The 19,958-nt window shown below is 36.5% G+C and overlaps 1 protein-coding gene across 8 annotated transcripts in view; it reads left to right on the plus strand.

Moving 5' to 3' along the window:
• Window positions 1-19,958, plus strand: part of LOC114649973 (arf-GAP with Rho-GAP domain, ANK repeat and PH domain-containing protein 1) — a 365,104-nt gene that overhangs the window by 320,682 nt on the left and 24,464 nt on the right. For 7 of the 8 annotated variants that reach the window (XM_051926528.1, XM_051926526.1, XM_051926532.1 and 4 more), the window contains 7 exons: window positions 3,868-3,954; window positions 5,194-5,262; window positions 5,569-5,686; window positions 7,248-7,361; window positions 13,362-13,501; window positions 13,724-13,759; window positions 18,359-18,441. In XM_051926528.1, the coding sequence (XP_051782488.1) occupies window positions 3,868-3,954; window positions 5,194-5,262; window positions 5,569-5,686; window positions 7,248-7,361; window positions 13,362-13,501; window positions 13,724-13,759; window positions 18,359-18,441 (647 nt within the window). The remainder of the gene's footprint in view (window positions 1-3,867; window positions 3,955-5,193; window positions 5,263-5,568; window positions 5,687-7,247; window positions 7,362-13,361; window positions 13,502-13,723; window positions 13,760-18,358; window positions 18,442-19,958) is intronic. The other variant, XM_051926531.1, reaches the window with a different exon arrangement.

Consider the following 19,958-nt stretch of genomic DNA (forward strand, 5'->3'; position numbering starts at 1 on the left):
GGGAAAGTGTAGTTAAGCAGCATAGGATGGTGGTCTGTAGGATGACGTTGGAGATCAAGAAGAGGAAGTGAGTGAGGTCAGAGCCAAGGATCAAATGGTGAAAGTTGAAAAAGGAAGACTGCAAGGTTGAGTTTAGGGAGGAGGTGAGACAGGCACTGGGTGGCAGTGAAGAGTTACCAGACAGCTGGGAAACTACAGCAGATGTAGTAAGGGTGACAGCAAGAACGGTGTTTGGCGTGACATCTGGAAAGAGGAAGGAGGAAAAGGATACCTGGTGGTGGAATGAGGAAATACAGGAGAGTATACAGAGGAAGAGGATGGCAAATAAGAAGTGGGATAGTCAGAGAGATGCAGAAAGTAGACAAGAGTACAAGGAGATAAGGCGCAAGGTGAAGAGAGAGGTGGCAAAGGCTAAAGAAAAGGCTTATGATGAGTTGTATGAGAGGTTGGACACTAAGGAGGGAGAAAAGGACCTGTACTGATTGGCTAGACAGAGGGACCGAGCTGGGAAAGATGTGCAGCAGGTTAGGGTGATAAAGGATAAATATGGAAATGTACTCACAAGCGAGGAGAGTATGTTGAGCAGATGGAAAGAGTACTTTGAGAGGCTGATGAATGAAGAGAATGAGAGAGAGAAGAGGTTGAATGATGTGGAGATAGTGAATCAGGAAGTGCAATGGATTAGCAAGGAGGAAGTAAGGACAGCTATGAAGAGAATGGAAAATGGAAAGGCCGTTGGTCCAGATGACATACCTATGGAAGCATGGAGGTGTTTAGGAGAGATGGCAGTGGAGTTTTTAACCAGATAGTTTAATGGAATCTTGGAAAGTGAGAGGATGTCTGAGGAGTGGAGAAGAAGTGTACTGGTACCGATATTTAAGAATAAGGGGGATGTGCAGGACTGCAGTAACTACAGGGGAATAAAATTGATGAGCCACTGCATGAAGTTATTGGAAAGAGTAGTGGAAGCTAGGTTAAGCAGTGAGGTGATGATTAGTGAGCAGCAGTGTGGTTTCATGCCAAGAAAGAGCACCACAGATGCAATGTTTGCTCTGAATATGTTGATGGAGAAGTTTAGAGAAGGCCAGAAGGAGTTGCATTGCGTCTTTGTGGACCTGGAGAAAGCATATGACAGGGTGCCTCGAGAGGAGCTGTGGTATTGTATGAGGAAGTCGGGAGTGGCAGAGAAGTACATAAGAGTTGTACAGGATATGTACGAGGGAAGTGTGACAGTGGTGAGGTCTGCGGTAGGAGTGATGGATGCATTCAAGTTACAGGTGGGAATACATTAGGGATCGGCTCTGAGCCCTTTCTTATTTGCAATGGTGATGGACAGGTTGGCAGACGAGATTAGACAGGAGTCCCCATGGACTATGATGTTTGCTGATGACATTGTGATCTGTAGCGATAGTAGGGAGCAGGTTGAGGAGACCCTGGAGAGGTGGAGATATGCTCTAGAGAGGAGAGGAATGAAGGTCAGTAAGAACAATACAGAATACATTTGTGTAAATGAGAGGGAGGTCAGTAGAATGGTGAGGATGCAGGGAGTAGAGTTGGTGAAGGTGGATGAGTTTAAATACTTGGGATCAGAGTAATGGGGATTGTGGAAGAGAGGTGAAAAAGAGAGTGCAGGCAGGGTGGAATGGGTGGAGAAGAGTGACAGGAGTAATTTGTGACAGACGGGTATCAGCAAGAGTGAAAGGGAAAGTCTACAGCACGGTAGTGAGCCAAGCTATGTTATATCGGTTGGAGATGGTGGCACTGACCAGAAAGCAGGAGACAGAGCTGGAGGTAGCAGAGTTAAAGATGCTAAGATTTGCATTGGGTGTGACGAGGATCAGGATTAGAGGGTCAGCTCAAGTTGGATGGTTGGGAGACAAAGTCAGAAAGGCGAGATTGCATTCGTTTGGACATGTGCAGAGGAGAGATGCTGGGTATATTGGGAGAAGGATGCTAAGGATAGAGCTGCCAGGGAAGAGGAAAAGAGGAAGTCCTAAGTGTAGGTTTATGGATGTGGTGAGAGAGGACATGCAGGTGATGGATGTAACAGAACAAGATGCAGAGGACAGAAAGATATGGAAGAAGATGATCCGCTGTGGCAACCCCTAACGGGAGCAGCCGAAAGAAGAAGAATTGTTCCAAGAAGTAGTCATTACTTTCAGTGGTGTTTTTTTACCAGATGGCATTCATTTTTTGACTGTCTTCCAGATGTGCTGCTCTTTTGTTAAAACACTCTCGTCAGATGCCTAATGTCTAATCAAATGTTAAATAATCTCAGCAATACCTTATAAGGGTTAGCAGCAATATGTATTGATCTATATTTATTTAAATACAATTATTGTTCCTGAAAATGGCTTACCTTTTCTTTTCCCTATATTAATGTCCCATATTACAATGTTATCATTCATTATTACAGCAGAGGCATATAAGAGGCTAAAATATGGCTAACTTTTCACTGATAACAAAGTTAATATTGGCAGTGTTATTAAATATATAAAAAAGGTGTTTATTTTATTAAAAACAAAAAACATTCCATACATGCAATTCAAGTTTAGCAAAACTAAGTTTGAGATAAATCAAGGTGTTTGATGCTTCAATAATAATAATGTTGTAATAAATTTGTCCTTTTAGTAAAATGATATAACTAAAGGTTAGCATATCTAAATGAAATAAGGCTCAAGTCTGGATGAACTCTCCCCATCACCTACTGTACACCAATTTGTAGAATGGTTGTCACTCTGATTGCTTTTGCACCTTATTACGTATGCTAATTTCAACATTAGTTTTGTCTGTCAAGAACTCCTTGTTAATTTTGGTGTCCAGTACAAGCTGTTATTTGTCTGTTATGAATTTTGAAACCCTTCTTTTGCAAAACAAAAACTGCCAAAAGAAAACTGGCATAAAATTGTTGAGAACATTGCACTGCTGTCTCTGGTTTTAGTTCCCCGAAGTGAATCATGCTAGACCATTACACTGATTCCTTAGTATCTGCAAAAAAGTAGGTCCAGTAATATGTGTGGCTCTGTTTTTGTTTTTTTTATTCCTACCTGTCTTCTTGTGGTGGGCATTTGTGTGTTTTTTTTTTCAGTTCCTAATAGGCTACATTTCTTTTGTTGCATCTTGCTCATTGCATCTCTGAGATGCTATAGAAGTCATTATTAGAATTCTATCTGTAACTCTAGCTGATGTTAAAGGAACATTTTATGCAGTTTTATGTTATTCCATATGTGAAAATCCCTGAAGGACTGGTAGTCTGATTGACTTGTGCCTCGAATAATATGCTACATTAAAACCTATTTAACTCTCTTGTAATTCCTGTTCTACCATTGAATTAAACACACACACACACATGTATGATTTGTTGGTGCCATCTGCTTGATGTAAATAACACCTGGGACAGGTAGGTGAGGTTAATGTGGTCAATCTGCAAATGGTGGTGGACTGGACCGTCAAACTGGGAAACAGAACAATAAAACGACGCCTGCTCATATTTAGCACATCTTTTGTTACCTGTCAGAGAGAGCTAATGCAAAGGTCACCTAAAACACAAGGTTTTTATTTGTAGAGAGTAAACTGTTTAAAGTTTGTTTCCCTCTGACGTAGTTTCCATGTAGGTTTACATTTAAGGTGAGTAGGTTTACATTTAAGGTGAGGAACTTGTATTTGAAATTCTGTTCCAAAAAATTATTAATTTATTTTAAGATATGGGATTTTTGCGCTGTCTTTATAATTATCTTCTCCAGTAGTACAAAGAATATGGAAGCAATTAGTACTTGATATATTGGGCCTTAATTTTGCTACCGTTAGTTGGCCTTTATTAGGTATTTTTGTGGCCACATACCTATTTATTTCTGAATCTTTTAAAAGGTGAATGAGCAGCAATTGAAGAAACAGTTGGATGAAATCACAGCAATCATCAAACTTCGAGACATCAGTTCCAGCAGTTCTCTTCCTGTAAGCTGATTTTTCTTTTTAAATCCACTTTGAAGAGATGAGGTTGTGACGTCTTTATTCCAAGTTCAAGTTTATTGTCAAGTGTACGCAGTACATTTAAATTCTTAACTTGCTTGTCTCCCACAGATGAGTGACAGCAGGACAGTTCTAGCAGCAGACAATGAATATAAACACACAATTAATGTAACACCATACTTTAAATAGATACAAGAGATACTCATTAAACTGTCAGTTGGATGTTTTGCTTATACTTCTTTTAAGTAATAAATGGTGGAACATCTGAAATTTAATAATAATTTAAAGCATTTTAATAATAAAAATAATATTTCTTTAATTTTTATAGGTTTTTTCCTATTTTGCTACCTGCTTTCACTACATTACCTTGATTTTGTGATACTCTTTTTGTATTTTTGAAAACTAAACCGAAATCTTTTGTTCAATGATATATTCTAATCCATAGTAATAATGATAATAAAGCTAGGTTTATGTCCTTGTCTAGAAATTTATGGTATTAAACTGTGCCGAGCCTTTAAATTTAAGGTAGTATGGCAAGTGGTTATTTTTGGTCTTTTAGGGAAGACTTTATATACTTGTTATTATTGTTTGGTGAATATGGATGTTATATAAGAGAACAGAAGTCTACGAATCATTTTTTTAGACTCTAGAATGATGTACATTGGCACAGTCTACAGTGGATCTGAAGTGTTCAAAATGAGAGACAAGAGGCCAGGCTTCAATTCATAATGAATCACATTTATTACACTCCTCATTAAAGCCCAGACAGGAACATCACAGAGTGATGAAAATACAGCCATATGTAGCCACTATGGAGATTTACAGTATTACCTGGAAGACAAAAGATGAGGATCAGGTACAATCACAGTAAAGTACTGTATCTGTCAGACTCAGGACAGATCCAGCAGAACTAACCTGTGGCAGTGAAAACTGTTAAATGACAATGCTGTGTATCCAATGTGCAAATCAAATTTCCTGATGTCATTCTTTTATTTGGGGCAGTGTAAATATACTGATGTATTCAAATTCATGTACTGTAAATAACACCATGTGCACAGAGAGGCAAATGACACATCATTTTTCAGCTGGATAGCTGCTTTTTCACATTGCATTCTGTATATTTTAACCAGTTGTTAAATTTTAAATGAAGTGAGACACTGAGGGGATGTCTTTTTTCTTAACAGCTCTGTGCCTCCTCTTCATAGATTTTCTTTATTCTTTCAGCCTGCTGGTGATTTTATTTGCACAGTATACCTCGAAGAGAAGAAGGAGACAGCAGAGCAGCATGTGAAGGTGAAATAAAGCAATCTATTTATTACTTCAAGTGAATCGCTGAACACTCTGATCTGTCAGTACTTTTTTTCTTTGCAATAAAGCACAGTGCACTTGCTATACAAGCCATTAAAAAATTACTACTGGACTTTACAGGGCACAAACGTAGTTTTAACATCCACTTTATACATGACAGAAAACAAATCATTAAAGTATTAGCATAAGCTGTGATGAATGGTCTGGGGAAAAACTATGCAGTTCAGATTAATATATATGATTCTTAATTTCCTAACTTTTCACAAAACATTACTTGCATTTACTTGTTAGATCCCAGCCACTATGACAGCAGCACAACTAGCATTTGAGATCTTGGACCGCAGGAAAGTTCCCGTAAAGGACAAAGACTACTGGTGCTGCTTTGAGGTCAATGAAAAAGAAGAAACAGGTAAGTACTTAATCATTAAGTCAACAGAATAGACAAAGATAAAACAAGAATATTATGTGTTATGTACAGTATTTAATACAATGAAAAAACATTTATCTAAAGCACAGTCACTGCTAAATCCAGCAGAAAGAAGAAAACTGTTAATACAGTTTTGTCAAATACCAAGTCTCCTTCACAGACAACTGTGTTTTCACCCATAAACTTTTTGTTAGAATTTGAATTCCAGAAAGTCACTAACCTAAATTGATATTTTTTATTTTGGACTAAACCCAGAAATTCTGCTGAAAGATTTAACAGTACTTTCATAGAGCATGATGGATAGCATTCTAATCCTGTGCTCCTTCAGATTTTTTCCACTCTGTGACCTTTATTTTGTTGTTTACCTCTTGAACTTGCCACTATTATACACTGTATCATCATGAAGATTATCAGCCTCTTTCCAGACAAGCATTGTAGTAAAGGAGAGGATATGCTGGTTTTGACACATAAGCCCAAGCTGCCTCTGGACACGTTTATTCCTCTTTAACCCCTGCCATGTTTCCCAGGCCCCAAAGGAAAAAAATACAAGGATACCTCTGATTTGCTGTGGCTGTTTTCCTCATTGCATTGTCCTCCACTTGTTCTGGTACTTTTCTTTTTCACTGCTTTCTCCCTTTACCTTCACTCCGGGTCTAAATCATGTGTGACCATCATCTTACACAAGACTAATAGCTGCATATCCTTCAGACCCTTTTATTCATACAAGCTCTGGTGTAGTCACCTGTTTACACTTGCTGGGTAGAGATACATGTACACAGTGAATACAAATTTGATTTATTGACTGTTAGTATGATATAGTCAACAGTATTTTGCCCAAAAGGAAAAAAATATTAAGCTAATGTAAACAGGATTAATGCAGTTGACTGTATAGACCTTGTTCTCCTGTGATAACTTATACTGCATACTACTTTGCCACAGCATTAAAGCACTTTTTAAAAACAGAAAAAATACATTCTGCTTGCATTCTCTTTTGCAGAGCTTAATTTGACTGGCTAAAAATTAAATTAAAAAAATAGTACCAGATATAATCCAGTGTGAATGGAGCTTTAAATTCTGTGCACAATATATACACTTTTCCAAGTAAAATGCAGTCTTTTAAGTTTTTTGCCAAAGATATGGGGTTTTCCTAATAGTTGTGCCATAAAGGGCATTTGCTATAACAGGATGTGTAATTCATCTCCATTATATTCCATATTAAATATCTGTTAGCAGGGCATAAGTCCAATGTAAGGGAAACACTTATTCCACAAATAAGCCTCTTTCAAAAATAAAACAATCCTGTTATATGTGCTGCCACGTTCAGTTGTGTGTTTTCATATAGAATAAACAGTACAACAAGTTTTAAAAAGTTCATTTTTCAACACATATATGGTCTGTTTATGAACTGTCCAACATATTGCAAAATATTCATTATGTAATTTATAGCTCATTGTGTTATAGTTACTGCATTGAATAAATAATTTGAATTTGTTTTACATTGTTTTCTGGTTTAACTTTTACTGCCTGTTTCTGTTTCTTTTAGAACGGCCACTACACCTCCTAGAGAAGGTTTTACCCATCGTCCATTCATTAGGCACTGAAAGTTACTTGGTGGTGAAAAGAAATTTCTCCATGGAGGCTATGTTGATCTATTTAGGTAATTACATTGATAAACAACGTTTTTATTATCTGACTGATCAGAGAAGATATTTCTAGTTACCTGTAAACTTCACTGCTAATGGAAAAGTCCAACTTCTGACATTAACAAAAATATTATGCATAATTTTATATGATGACAAATATAAAATAATAATATTGCTGTGTAAAAGGCAATGAGCTTTCAAAATTGATTTTAATAATGCATTGAATTATTTATATACTTTGGAAAAGTGATAATATTTTCTGATCCCAATTGTTTTTTTTATATGATCTAGTCTTACTTCAGTGATCATATTCCACAACTTAATCTTCAGATAATTTAAACAAGTTGGAAAATGTACGCATGGCATATCATTCAGATGTATTCGTGGACTGTGCAGGCACTTTGGCCTTTTATAGACTGAGTTCTGTAGCTAGGTTCTAGGATTTTCTCAATCCATTTCAGGATTGCAGGGTCCTGAGGCTATCCCACCAGGTTTGGGCAAAAGGCTGAAAGCAGGCCTGAACAGGACTCTAGTCCATCACAAAGATCACTCTAACTTGCACACAAACACCCCCCACACATTATATTCATACACAGTGACAAGTTGCAATTGCCAAGTATCCATCCATCCATTATCCAACCCGCTATATCCTAAGTACAGGGTCATGGGGGTCTGCTGGAGACAATCCCAGCCAACACAGGGCGCAAGGCAGGAAACAATCCCCAGGCAGGGCGCCAGCCCACCACAGCAATTGCCAATTAACAACCTAAAATAAATGAAAAAGAAATAATAATTTTTGTAGTTAATTTATTTTTTGTTTGAACTTGTCTGACCATAGTAATTTTCATGAAATAGGACTTGCAGTTCAGTTATGACAAATGTGAGGGAATAACAGAAGAGAAAAGGCAAACCTAATTACAGTGACTAACTTTTATGGATTTTAGGTGAATGTGGCACTCTGATAGTAAATTACAGTGTCAGTGAAGCAGTGAATCATTATAATCTGCAGATAACAGCTTAAATGCCACAGAGTCATTAATATCTAGATAACATTTAGTTTTCCTTGCTTGTATTTTATACTTTTACGGTTAGGAAAATCATTTAACTTACCTGTTACAACTTAAAGCATCAGAAGATGTGAGATGCTGATAAACTAGTTCTGTTTCATTTGTGCTCCAGCAGCTCAGAAAACTCTGTAAAGAAGAAACAATTTCCTGTGGCAGAGATTTCCATGCACACGCAGCATGACTTACAAATGCAGGATTACCTGCCCAGGACTGCACAAGCAGTTTGTGACAGCAAGTAAATTCCTACCCACTCTCACAGTCTATTTGTGTTTCAATAACTTGTACTGGTGATCTGTTTGCTATCAGTAGCAGCTATCAGAGGTGAAAAATAGGAAAATATACAAAATATACAAATTGGTGTGACCACTGTCAAGGTAAAAGGAAACAGTAAAGTAGTTTGTAGTTTAAGTCGCACAGAATGTTTCTCTGTTCCAAGACAGACAATTTTGTAGATGTGCCAATGTTTTTCAATGGCAGATTTTGAAATTACAAAACTTCACAATGTAATGTGTTTGTGATACCTCAATGAAAACTGAACTGTCTCAGTACATTTCTTTGCAGAGTAAGCGTGCCACATTTCAACAAATTTGTACCACTGGGGGCTGCATTGTTTCATACAGACAGACAGATAGGCAGACATGACTATCGCAGTAGGTGTTTCTCGCATTTTATGCAAACACACCTAAAATGATTGGTGCTATATCCAGTTGTATTAATTGCTTAAAAAGCTGAGATATCAAGGGTTTTGGAAGTCCTTTGTGCAGGTAACCTTTCACAGCTATAAAATATTAACTATTCTTTTAGTGTTCATTGCCCAGCTGTTTTTCCATTTCTGAGTTAGCTTAATTTAAGGTCCCTATGCATGTTAGCTTTTTAATATTTTAGAAAAATGACTTGTTTTTTCTATTGTATACTTACTCATTTAGAGCTGTTAGATAACCCAACTCACATGTCATTTGGTTATCGAAGAGCAGACCATGAAGTCCCAATGAAAAAATGTACATTTCAGACAGTGACCATTATTAATGTCCACTGTGTAACTGTGAATCACTGCATCATTGCAACAGAACTTTGCATACTTTTCATTCAGTTTTAGCATCGTATAAATGTCAGAGAAGTCCCACAATTAAAGCATTATTCAGTACAGTGAAATATACCTTTCTCTGAGCTATCAATGGGATATGCCAGCCTCCCTTAATCCCCTAACCAGATCAAAGATGCTAAAGTAGTGACCATTCACCATCCTTTGTTTTAAGGCTTTTTAAAATGTGATTGTGGTTCAGATGTCTATCAAACACTTCTGTTGTGCCAACCTGTCACATAATTAATTTCATTACCTACTGCCAGCTGCCCGTCATCTTGTATGTGACAGAGGGCCTGGTGTACAGCTTCTAGTCACTTTAAAGATTTCACAGCCATCAATCGAACTGGCATTGCCATCTAGCTTCTCTTGTAAACCTATATATATATATATATATATATATATATATATAAAATATTCCAGTGCAATAACCAAGCAGTGCAATTATTTTGTATCACAGGTTAACTCCTACTCCTAGAGGGGTCATGAAGATTGAAAACATAAATAATACATAAAATACTGTAGGTTCAATGACTAAAGTGAATCCACATGGAAAGAAGTCATTTGTATAAATACATATCTTGTTCATATGATTTCTCCTTTTTATGTACAGCTAAAATATCACTGAAGGCAGAATCATAGGGCGCACAGGAGCATGTCCCAGCAGAACTGAGCGCAAAACAGAAGTGAGACCTGCCACAGCAGGCTTTAGTCCACGCAAGCAGTATATAATGCTTAAAAAACTGAATTTGTATTTAACACTGAATTCCAACAACACAAAATAAATTTGATAAACTCTGTCAAGTAAACTATAAACGACATTTTTATAAATCATGTGAACATCACTTAATTTTATTTAATCTCTGTTGGTAATAGTTTCAGCCTTTGTTGCTACTTTTGAAATGGCTAATCTCTTCTTTTCTCATGATGCCTGCGAGTACAAATAAATAAATGAATATCAAAGTATAAAATCCTGTTAATTTTGTGACTATCGTCTTCTTTTCTTCTTTTATTCTTTATAATGACAAACACAATAATAACAAACACAATTCAAGATGTAGTTTTACATCCAGAGGATGTTGTTAAAACAACTGTTTTGAACTATTAATTAAAGGTAGCTAAGATAATGGATTTGTTGGTAATTATGATGGATTTGTTTAATGTTTAGTGTCTTGTTTTAGGGCACATTTTAACTCTGAATTATGGGGTATGAACATTTCCATGTGTCATTGTTACTTCTGGATTCTCTCTGAAATGTACACACGTGATATTTTGTTTTTCAAATCTTAATTGTTTCTTAGGCTAAATAATAATACCATTGTTATGTGTACTGTTTTGTTTTTTTTAAACTAAAAGAGCAGTTTCTTTTTCTTGGCACATACTGTAGTTATTTTTCCTATTTGACTAGGGCTGCAACTAATGATTATTTTGGTAGTTGACTAATTGTTAATTTTTTTATGATTAGTCATGATTATTTCATGCCTGACTATTTTGATGCCTGCGACCTGTGGTTGCACATCCTGTTCTGGGCTCCAGTGCATGTCTTACCTCATCTGCTCCTGTCTGTCCACCTGTGAATGTCACCCTGATGTCTCTGCATTAACACGACTAAAATTAATAATAATCAAATTAAAATAACCAGTGAAATATATGAATTTGAAAATAATCAGATGTTTTATATTAGTGTGACCATCACAATAAAAAAGAAATACATTAAACAAGACAAACTAAAGTGCACATAGTCTTTAAACAAAAAAAGTGCATTGAACTTAACCAAAAATGGCCACTGGTGTGTCTTAAAGTCCATAAGTTTAAATAAAGGTTTAATTCAAATAAAATAAAACAATAATGTACAGTTTATAAAAGATTCAGTTCATATATTCCTGATTGCAGTGCAGGAACGTGAGCATTTCGACATGCTCTGGTGTGAGGCTGGCTCGCTTCTTTGAGACAATGTTCCCAGCTGCTGAGAAGAGACGCTCAGAGGGAGTAAATGTAGCAGGAATACACAAGAATGATTTTGCAGACAGAGAAAGATGTATTAATCATAACACTCCGAAGGAAAAGTGTTGTAGTTTATCACATCATGTACTATATTATGCCAAAATAAAAAATAATGGACTAAAATTTGTAACAAGCTAATTACTGATATACTTCAAAACGCAAGTTACCTAACGTTAATTAGAGATGGTTTACTATTCATATGAACTCAAATATTATATGAAAAAAGAAGAAAAAAAAAAACTAGGACAGCTCAGCTACTCCTATTCACTCGAAACACGTTAGCAAACATAACTGAAATTATAATCACTTAACCCTTAAACCGCCATTTACCACTGCAATTTGCCATCACACCAGAGCCGAGTATATTCGGAAAAGTACATTCGTTGAACGCCACAACTGGGTAGAGTCGGTATCCAGTGCAATTTGGGAGCACGCCGAAGCCGAGTATATGCAGCGACATACATTCATTGAACTCCGCAACCGGCTAAAGTCGTGTCTCAGTGCAATTTGCCAGCATGCAGGGGGCGAGTATATTCGACGACATACATTCATTGAATGCCGCACCTGCTATAGTCGCTTCACAAAGCAATTTGCCAGCACGCCGGAGCTGATCTGTCAGCACCACTGTCCCCGGGATTCAGCCACTACACTAAACTGGCCTGCAAGCGTCAGCACTTACCTCTGTGTGCCTGTGTGCAGCCAGTTCAAGCGCAGTTGGCTCGGTGATTTACTGTATTTCATTAATGGCTTCAGTTGCACCTTGAACATATAACAATAGATTATTGCAGTAGTTTTTTTATAGTTTTTACAATTCATTTGCAGTGTGTAAAATGATCAGTGTTGCAGTAATTGTGATACTCTTTGCATGAAAAAAAATACGTGTTCCATTTTCTTTGTGAATTGTGACATTTACTTAAAAAGTGCAGCTAAAAAGTATTTGCCGTCCAGGGGTGCATTAACCCCCAAGTATGTGTCGGTTTAAGGGTTAATGGCTCTGAGGCTAAAGATCTGTGCTGGTATCCAGAAGGTTGCCAGTTTGAATCCCTGTCACTGCCAAAAGAGATGCTACTCTGCTGGGCCCTTGAGCAAGACCCTTAACCTGTAATTGTTCCAGGGGCGCTGTACAATGGCTGACCCTGTGCTCTGACCCCAAGAGGTATGAGAAAACAAACAATTTCCTAATACAAGAAATTGTATAAGGCGAAATAAAGAACAAAAAAAAAACCAAAAACTGTCATTGTCGAAACCTTGATATACACATTATAGTACAAACATCAACGTTAACACATGACACTAACTTTACTCGCTAAAACTTACCTCTCAAGAGACGGCAGCATCACAGCTCCAGGATGCTTGCGTTTCTGATGCTCATGCATCGCAGTAGTGCTGCCATGAAAAGAAAGCTCCGCTTTGCATAATCTGCATTCAACTTTTTTTTCTTTTTTGATGAAGTGCTCCCACACTTTAGAAAGTTTCTGTCTCAATTTTTTTTCCATCTCCTTCCCCCTCCTCTATCCGACTCGCCATTGCAACCACGATTATTTTCCTCTACATTCTTCTTCTCCTCAGACGTTCTTCTTCGTTGGTAGGACTATGTGCAGTCTTGACAAACAATAACAAACGATGCTGCCCCCAGACTTTCATGTAGTGCGTTGCAGTTACAAAAACCAATGTGGTTTTTTGTGACTGGAGCCTCTATTGAAGGTTGCTGTTTATGACGCGTCGACAATAAAAAATCTGCGTCGATGATTTTTTGTAGGCGACGTCGTCGATTACGTCGACTAATCGTTGCAGCCCTATATTTGACATTGCAGTGAAATAGTAACTTTACATGTATGAAATTTGTTTGTTTTTGTCAATAGCCAGCAAGGTGGATACTTCTAAACATGGAATGATGAAATTTCGTGAGGAGAGGAACTTATTAGGCTTGACAACAGGCAGTTTTCACGATCGCTACTTTATCTTGAACAGCACATCTTTAAAACTCTACAAAGAAGTGCGGGTAAGTAGTGTGTGGTATACTGCATATTTTATATCTTACTTTCCTTTTGCACATAAAAGTATAATGGTGAGTGGCTAGTGATGTGGCAATTTTGAAAAAAATTATAATACATGTAACGACAAATGCATAAGTTGTGACTTCTGTAAATAAAATGCTCACTTCAGTGATGATGGTCAATGATAATCACCCCTGCTTGTTTATTTCCAATGGTTTTATATGCAGAGCCGTCAAAGACTGCAGAGACCAGAACTGCAGTGCGTAAGTAGAGACCTCTTGGAGGTAGAGGCTGTAGTGTGAAGCTTTTGCTTGGGTAATAGCACTTAAGAATCCCATCACATGCTGCTTGCCTTGTTGAGTTTTCCTACTTCTGCATGGTGCACGGAGGAGATTATTTGGTGCTGGATCACTTTTGCTTTCTCTAAAATACTTCACTACTGCTACCTTCATATAATCAGTTTTGGCATGTCATATATGCAGACCATCTAATCAAATGATTGGTACCAAATTATTTAAACAGTCAGAACATAATAATGGGTATATATACTTCTGTGTGACCCATTTGCATTGTATTATCCTTTTATTTTTAATATATATGATAAATAAACACAACATAAAGATGGTGTATTACAAACTTGCTGTAAGAACAAATTGCTTAACAATTTTCATTTATATTTTTAAATAACACACACTTTATAATTTAACCGGCAAAGTTGCAAGCCACTTTTAAACTGTGGTCATGTGAGTTATATAGGCAACACAAATTTGTGTAAATAGTTTATTATAGATGACTTAATAAAATATATAGGACTAATGTGTCTGGGATTAGCTGTATGCACAAAGAAAGAAGTCTTTAACTGCGTTTTATTAAAAACTAAGTTTTTAATTTGGGGCATATTCAGGTGCTTAACTCATAATTATAACTCTATGTTATTTACAGTAGATATTGTCCTTGTTGGGCGGCACGGTGGCGCAGTGGGTAGCGCTGCTGCCTCGCAGTTGGGAGACCTGGGGACCTGGGTTCGCTTCCCAGGTCCTCCCTGTGTGGAGTTTGTATGTTCTCTCCATGTCTGCGTGGGTTTCCTCCGGGCGCTCCGGTTTCCTCCCACAGTCCAAAGACATGCAGGTTAGGTGGATTGGCGATTCTAAATTGGCCCTAGTGTGTGCTTGGTGTGTGGGTGTGTTTGTGTCTGTCCTGCGGTGGGTTGGCACCCTGCCCAGGATTGGTTCCTGCCTTGTGCCCTGTGTTGGCTGGGTTTGGCTCCAGCAGACCCCCGTGACCCTGTGTTCGGATTCAGCGGGTTGGATAATGGATGGATGGATGGATTGTCCTTGTTAGTGCTAAGATTGCTTCTAACAAGCTTTAAGAGGCATTTTTTTCCTATAGAAAGTTTGCAAAAGCATGTTCTTAAGCAACAGAGACTTCACTTAAGAATGACTGCAAGCTGGTGATGAAGTTACTGCAACACCTAAAAATTATATTATCTCTTTTTGAGCATTTCTGAATATTAATGCCACCATTAAATTTAGCTTCAACTTTGCAAGAAATGATATGAGAACCATAATCAACAAGTATAATAAATTGACGTTTGTTTTTGGTTGAGAATAATTTCTGCTCTAAAAAACTAAAAGAGAAGATTAATTATGCATAAAGGTAGACATCTTTAACTTTCTTTTTTTTCCACCTTCATCTATAAATAACACAGACATTACCTAATTTTTTTTTTTAGCAAAAGCCATATAATAATAATAATAATAGCAGCATAACAATTGTATGGCATCACGGTGTGATATTATGCATGATGTGTGCTGTTACTTTTTATCATGCTACAGACTTTTATGTTCAGAAGTACTATTGACTTATCCAGAAAATATTTGCATGACTTACCTGGTGTGGTGTATTCATTTCTATAACTGTGCAGTGTGATAATCTTTATTTATATTAGAGCTGTAAGTAGACAATTGAATTAGTAAGGCTAATCATTATATTAAATATTAATACAAAATAGTGGGTTTCAGTAACAAATTGCCAAGAACAAAGTCCTACTTCTATTCAGCCTTCAGGTAGCTAGATTTATGCTTCGATTTTTAAATAATTTGTCTCATATTGCACATAGTGAATGGACATCTAAATATTTCACAGGACAATTTAAGTTTTAAATGGAAGGTTTGAAATTTCAGTGAAACTTGGCAAGCACATTTACCGCAAAAAGTTTTTGGAACATAACTTTGTAAACGACAGTTGAAAACAGGCTGCTGATTGTATGCTCTTATCAGCTGGTTACAATTCATACATGAAAATTCAATCATCATTTTTTATATTTCCTACATAAAATACAAAATACTAATTAAAGCTCTTTCTCTGTGTGAGCATAAAGAGTCTATTAGCAAAAGTTATTATTTTATTTGGAGAGGAAACACTATGACATGTAAAATATTCTTTATGATTAAGGGATTTAACTCAATAATCGTCATCTTAAAAAGCTGTTAACTTAAGCATATTAATTTATTTTCAGTACTAACCTCGGTTGTGAACCATCAATCCATTCATGCCTTCATTTTAATTGAGCCTGCTTAATCTAGACTTGGGGCTGCTGGAACTCATTGCCTATTTGGGCACCAAGGCAGGAACCAGGAATCTCCATAGTAGGTTGATTTCTAATCGTGAAGGATCCTAGGGTGACCCTGCGTTCACTTTCAGACTCCGTAGGCCTGAATGGTGTGTCCCAAATCCCTTGTACATTCACATTTTCCAGCCTGTCACAAACCAAAATGAGCAGAAGAGAAGGTTATACTTTAATTCATGCATTATAGATAACCTTTGATTCCTAATGTGCCCTAAACAGAAGCAAAGTAATAAGTGTGACAAATAATATCCAATACAACCTGAAATGAGAACAGCTCTTGCTAGAAGTCTAGGCATCCAATATGCATAGATATCCAGGTGGCCCTTTGTCTTGGTAAGCTAATTAGACTCTGATTTGACATGGTATCTGGACAAATGAAATAACAGAGAGACTCCAAATTTATCTTTTAGCTTCAAGTTATGCAGGCCTTATGCTTTATTGATTCACCTCTTAGACCAAAGGGACACTGTAGGGTAGAGCCAAAGCCCAGGGTTTATCTTTACACCATGTATAAACCATATCAACTGGATGCTCTCATCCTTTCAGCCACTGCCTAGAGGTCTTGACCACTGCAGAGAATAGGGATGTAAACTGATGGGTAAATCTAAACTTTCATTTGAGATAATGGCTTCCGCTTCACTACCACGGGTTGGTGTAATACTTTTTTTTCCTTTGCATAAAGCAAAGGTCAGTTTAATTTGAAAATAATGTAATCAAAAATAAGAATAAACTATTTCCCATATACCGAAGTTCTATTTTTTTTTATTTGTAAGCTGTTCTTAACTCTTGTCTCACCTAGTGCAATTCTCTTTTTGATTGGCTTCCCACACAAAGAATCAACAGGTCACTAAAAGTCTGAAAAGCTGCTGCCCGAGATTTGTCTTGAACTGTTGGAGACATTACCCTTGGAAAGGCTCCTCTACACTGCATATCAAGTCATGCTTAAAACTCTTCCATTTGCTTCAGCACTTGAGATTTCCAACTTATACTTCTGGCACCTCCTATGGCCTTTTTTCTGATCTTTCAGGTATCACACAATTTGAGGCAAATGTTCATTCAATCTTTGTGGTTAATCTGGAATTTTCTTCCTGGATCAGTTAGTTAGGCTTTTTCTATATTCACATCTCTACTGCAAATTATTTGCTTTCCCTTCATTTAAGTGTTTCAGAAGATCTTTGAATTCTTAACTAATGTACCACTGTATCTATGGGGCTACAGTACAGTCACCAAGTCTGTAGCTCTACAATAATTTCTTTGATATATTTTGTATTTTTGCTTCCTCTCCATATCAATTGCCATATTTCTGTTTTCTTTGTTGTTCCCTACTTGTTTTGTAAATGAGCTGGAGTCTGCTAATTAAAGAATAATGGCTTCTTCTGGTCTCTGTCAGTTTTGTATTTTTGCTTTTGTTATTATTTATTATTGTACTGATAGGTTTAAATATTGCATGTTGCATTTATCTTATTGGATCTCGAAAAGAAGAGGTTCTCAGCCTTCTTTTTTGGCATACCATCCCCAGGAATATTTTCAGTCTGAACTTGTTAAGTACTAACTTCTTATCAGGCAAACCCTGCTCACACAAATGAGTACACAATTTATAAAAAAATCTCCAGAAAGAAAAATAAACATAGTGGTCTATGTACTGTTTATTCACAAATTTCAAGCTGATGACTAAATGTAGATGATTTAATCATTTAGAATAAAACAAATAGTCATTCAGTCAGTCATTTTCCAACCCGCTATATCGCTGGAGCCAATCCCAGCCAACACAGGAACAAATTCCGGGCAGGGTGCCAGCCCACTGCAGGGCACACACACACTAAGGACAATTTAGGATCACCAATGCACCTAACTTGTATGTCTTTGGACTGTGGGAGGAAACCGGAGCACCCAGAGAAAACCCACGCAGACATAGGGAGAACATGCAAACTCCACGCAGGGAGGACCCGGGAAGCGAACCCAGGTCTCCTAACTGCGGGGCAGCAGCGCTACCAATGCACCACCATGCTGCCCATAAAATAAATAGTAATATCTGAAAAGTGCTTGGACATTAAAATGCTGTGGAAAATAAACATTGTGACACACTGTGAATGGTATTATTCTTTGTGTTTTATTTACTGTTTAATGTTCATAGTACTGTACAAATAGAAATCCAATCTAATTTAAAACACTGTAAAGAAAACAATACACTAAATGTATTTTTTCCAACTTGGCCATGTTTTGTCTTCAACAGAGTCACAGACCGGAGAAGGAGTGGTCAGTCAAATCTCTTAAAGTGTATCAGGGGATCAAAAAGAAACTACGACCTCCAACATGGTGAGAATTACGAAGCATAATTGCTTTGCTGAGTTTTCTAAAAACTTTTTTTAAATGGTAAGAAACCTTTGTCATAATGAAATTATGCAAATGATTTTGAGGATAGCTGATAAATACAATGCTGCACAATAAGTAATTAAAGGTATATATACAGTGGCACTTCGATGTAAACATCCATTATCTATTTTTATATGTAAAATTGAATTTCCATCACCAAAGTATCACCCAAAACCACTACACCAATTTTACAAAACTTTATAGTTGTTTCTGGTATAGTCTAACTTTGAACACAGTCTAACAGAATTTTACATTTTCTATGTAAAAGTATTTGGAAAAAAATCAAAACTGGGACAACCTCAGTAAAAGTTGCCGTACTTGCTCAGTGAAGAGCAGGGGGTGTGTGTGCCATTTGACCATCATTTATCTCTCAGCAATCAAGTGTGATGCAATCTACATGCTCTATAACAATTTAGTATTAATGCTATTGAAATAATTATTATGATTGCTTGTGAATTGTTTTTGGCTGCAAAACTGGTTCTGTTTCTCAAAATTTTACACTTAATTTCACAGTAAAATTTTGCAAAGGCATAATAACCTCAGAAGCACTAGATGCTAAGTAATACTAAAAATACATGTTTTTCTTCCTATGAGGAGATCACGAGTGTCATATCTGCTTTTTATTTATTTTACGCATGTACTCTTACAGTGAAGCCAAGTAGAATACTAGTATCATAATAAATTGCTGTGGCTGTTTCTTAGGCTATCCATGACCTTAGCAATATATTGCTTGATGTTGCTTTATTAATATCTCTAATGAGTTAGTTAAGCCAGTGTAGTTAGTTAGTAAACCAGTCTCCACAGTGTTTCAATATTTAATTGCCAAGTTGTAGTCTCAGTAGATTTTGGATTTTCAGAACATTTTTCACTGAGTGAAAAAATGTTTACAAGAGCAAAATGGTCTACTACCTTTGTAGTATACAAGATTACCACTAGGTGGTACCATATCATAAAAATTCACTCAACTGGTTCTTCAAAATGCTGTGATTTAATTTAATGGTACTTTTCAAGAATTGTTTAATTACTTTCAGTTATTTAATATAATTTGCTTGTTATAATTGTTGAATTTAGCTTAACTTTCTTAATAATTCTAGTCTTACATTATTGCCTTTCTATTTAAGTACAAAGCTTTGCTTGGTTTTCTGTGACAAAATAGTATTGCTTTAGAATGTTATGTATTTTAACAATTCTAAAGAGAAATTATTTAATGTAACTTTCAATATACTGATTTTTTTATCAGTTTAAGCTACTGCTGTAAAATTACTTTTTGTTTTTTTAAATTGCAAGTATTGTTTGAGAGCTTACTGAAAAGAGTTATACATATTGATTTTTAATAGGTCAGAATAAATTGTTTCATAAATAAAATTCTGTTTGAATTATAGTGTATTCTGCAGTGTGGAAAGATTAAAAACACTGACACACTAAGGTGACAAGAGGCACAGGATAATGAGGCTCTTTAG

Source organism: Erpetoichthys calabaricus, chromosome 4 (assembly GCF_900747795.2).
Source record: "Erpetoichthys calabaricus chromosome 4, fErpCal1.3, whole genome shotgun sequence".
Taxonomy (NCBI): Eukaryota; Metazoa; Chordata; class Cladistia; order Polypteriformes; family Polypteridae; genus Erpetoichthys; species Erpetoichthys calabaricus.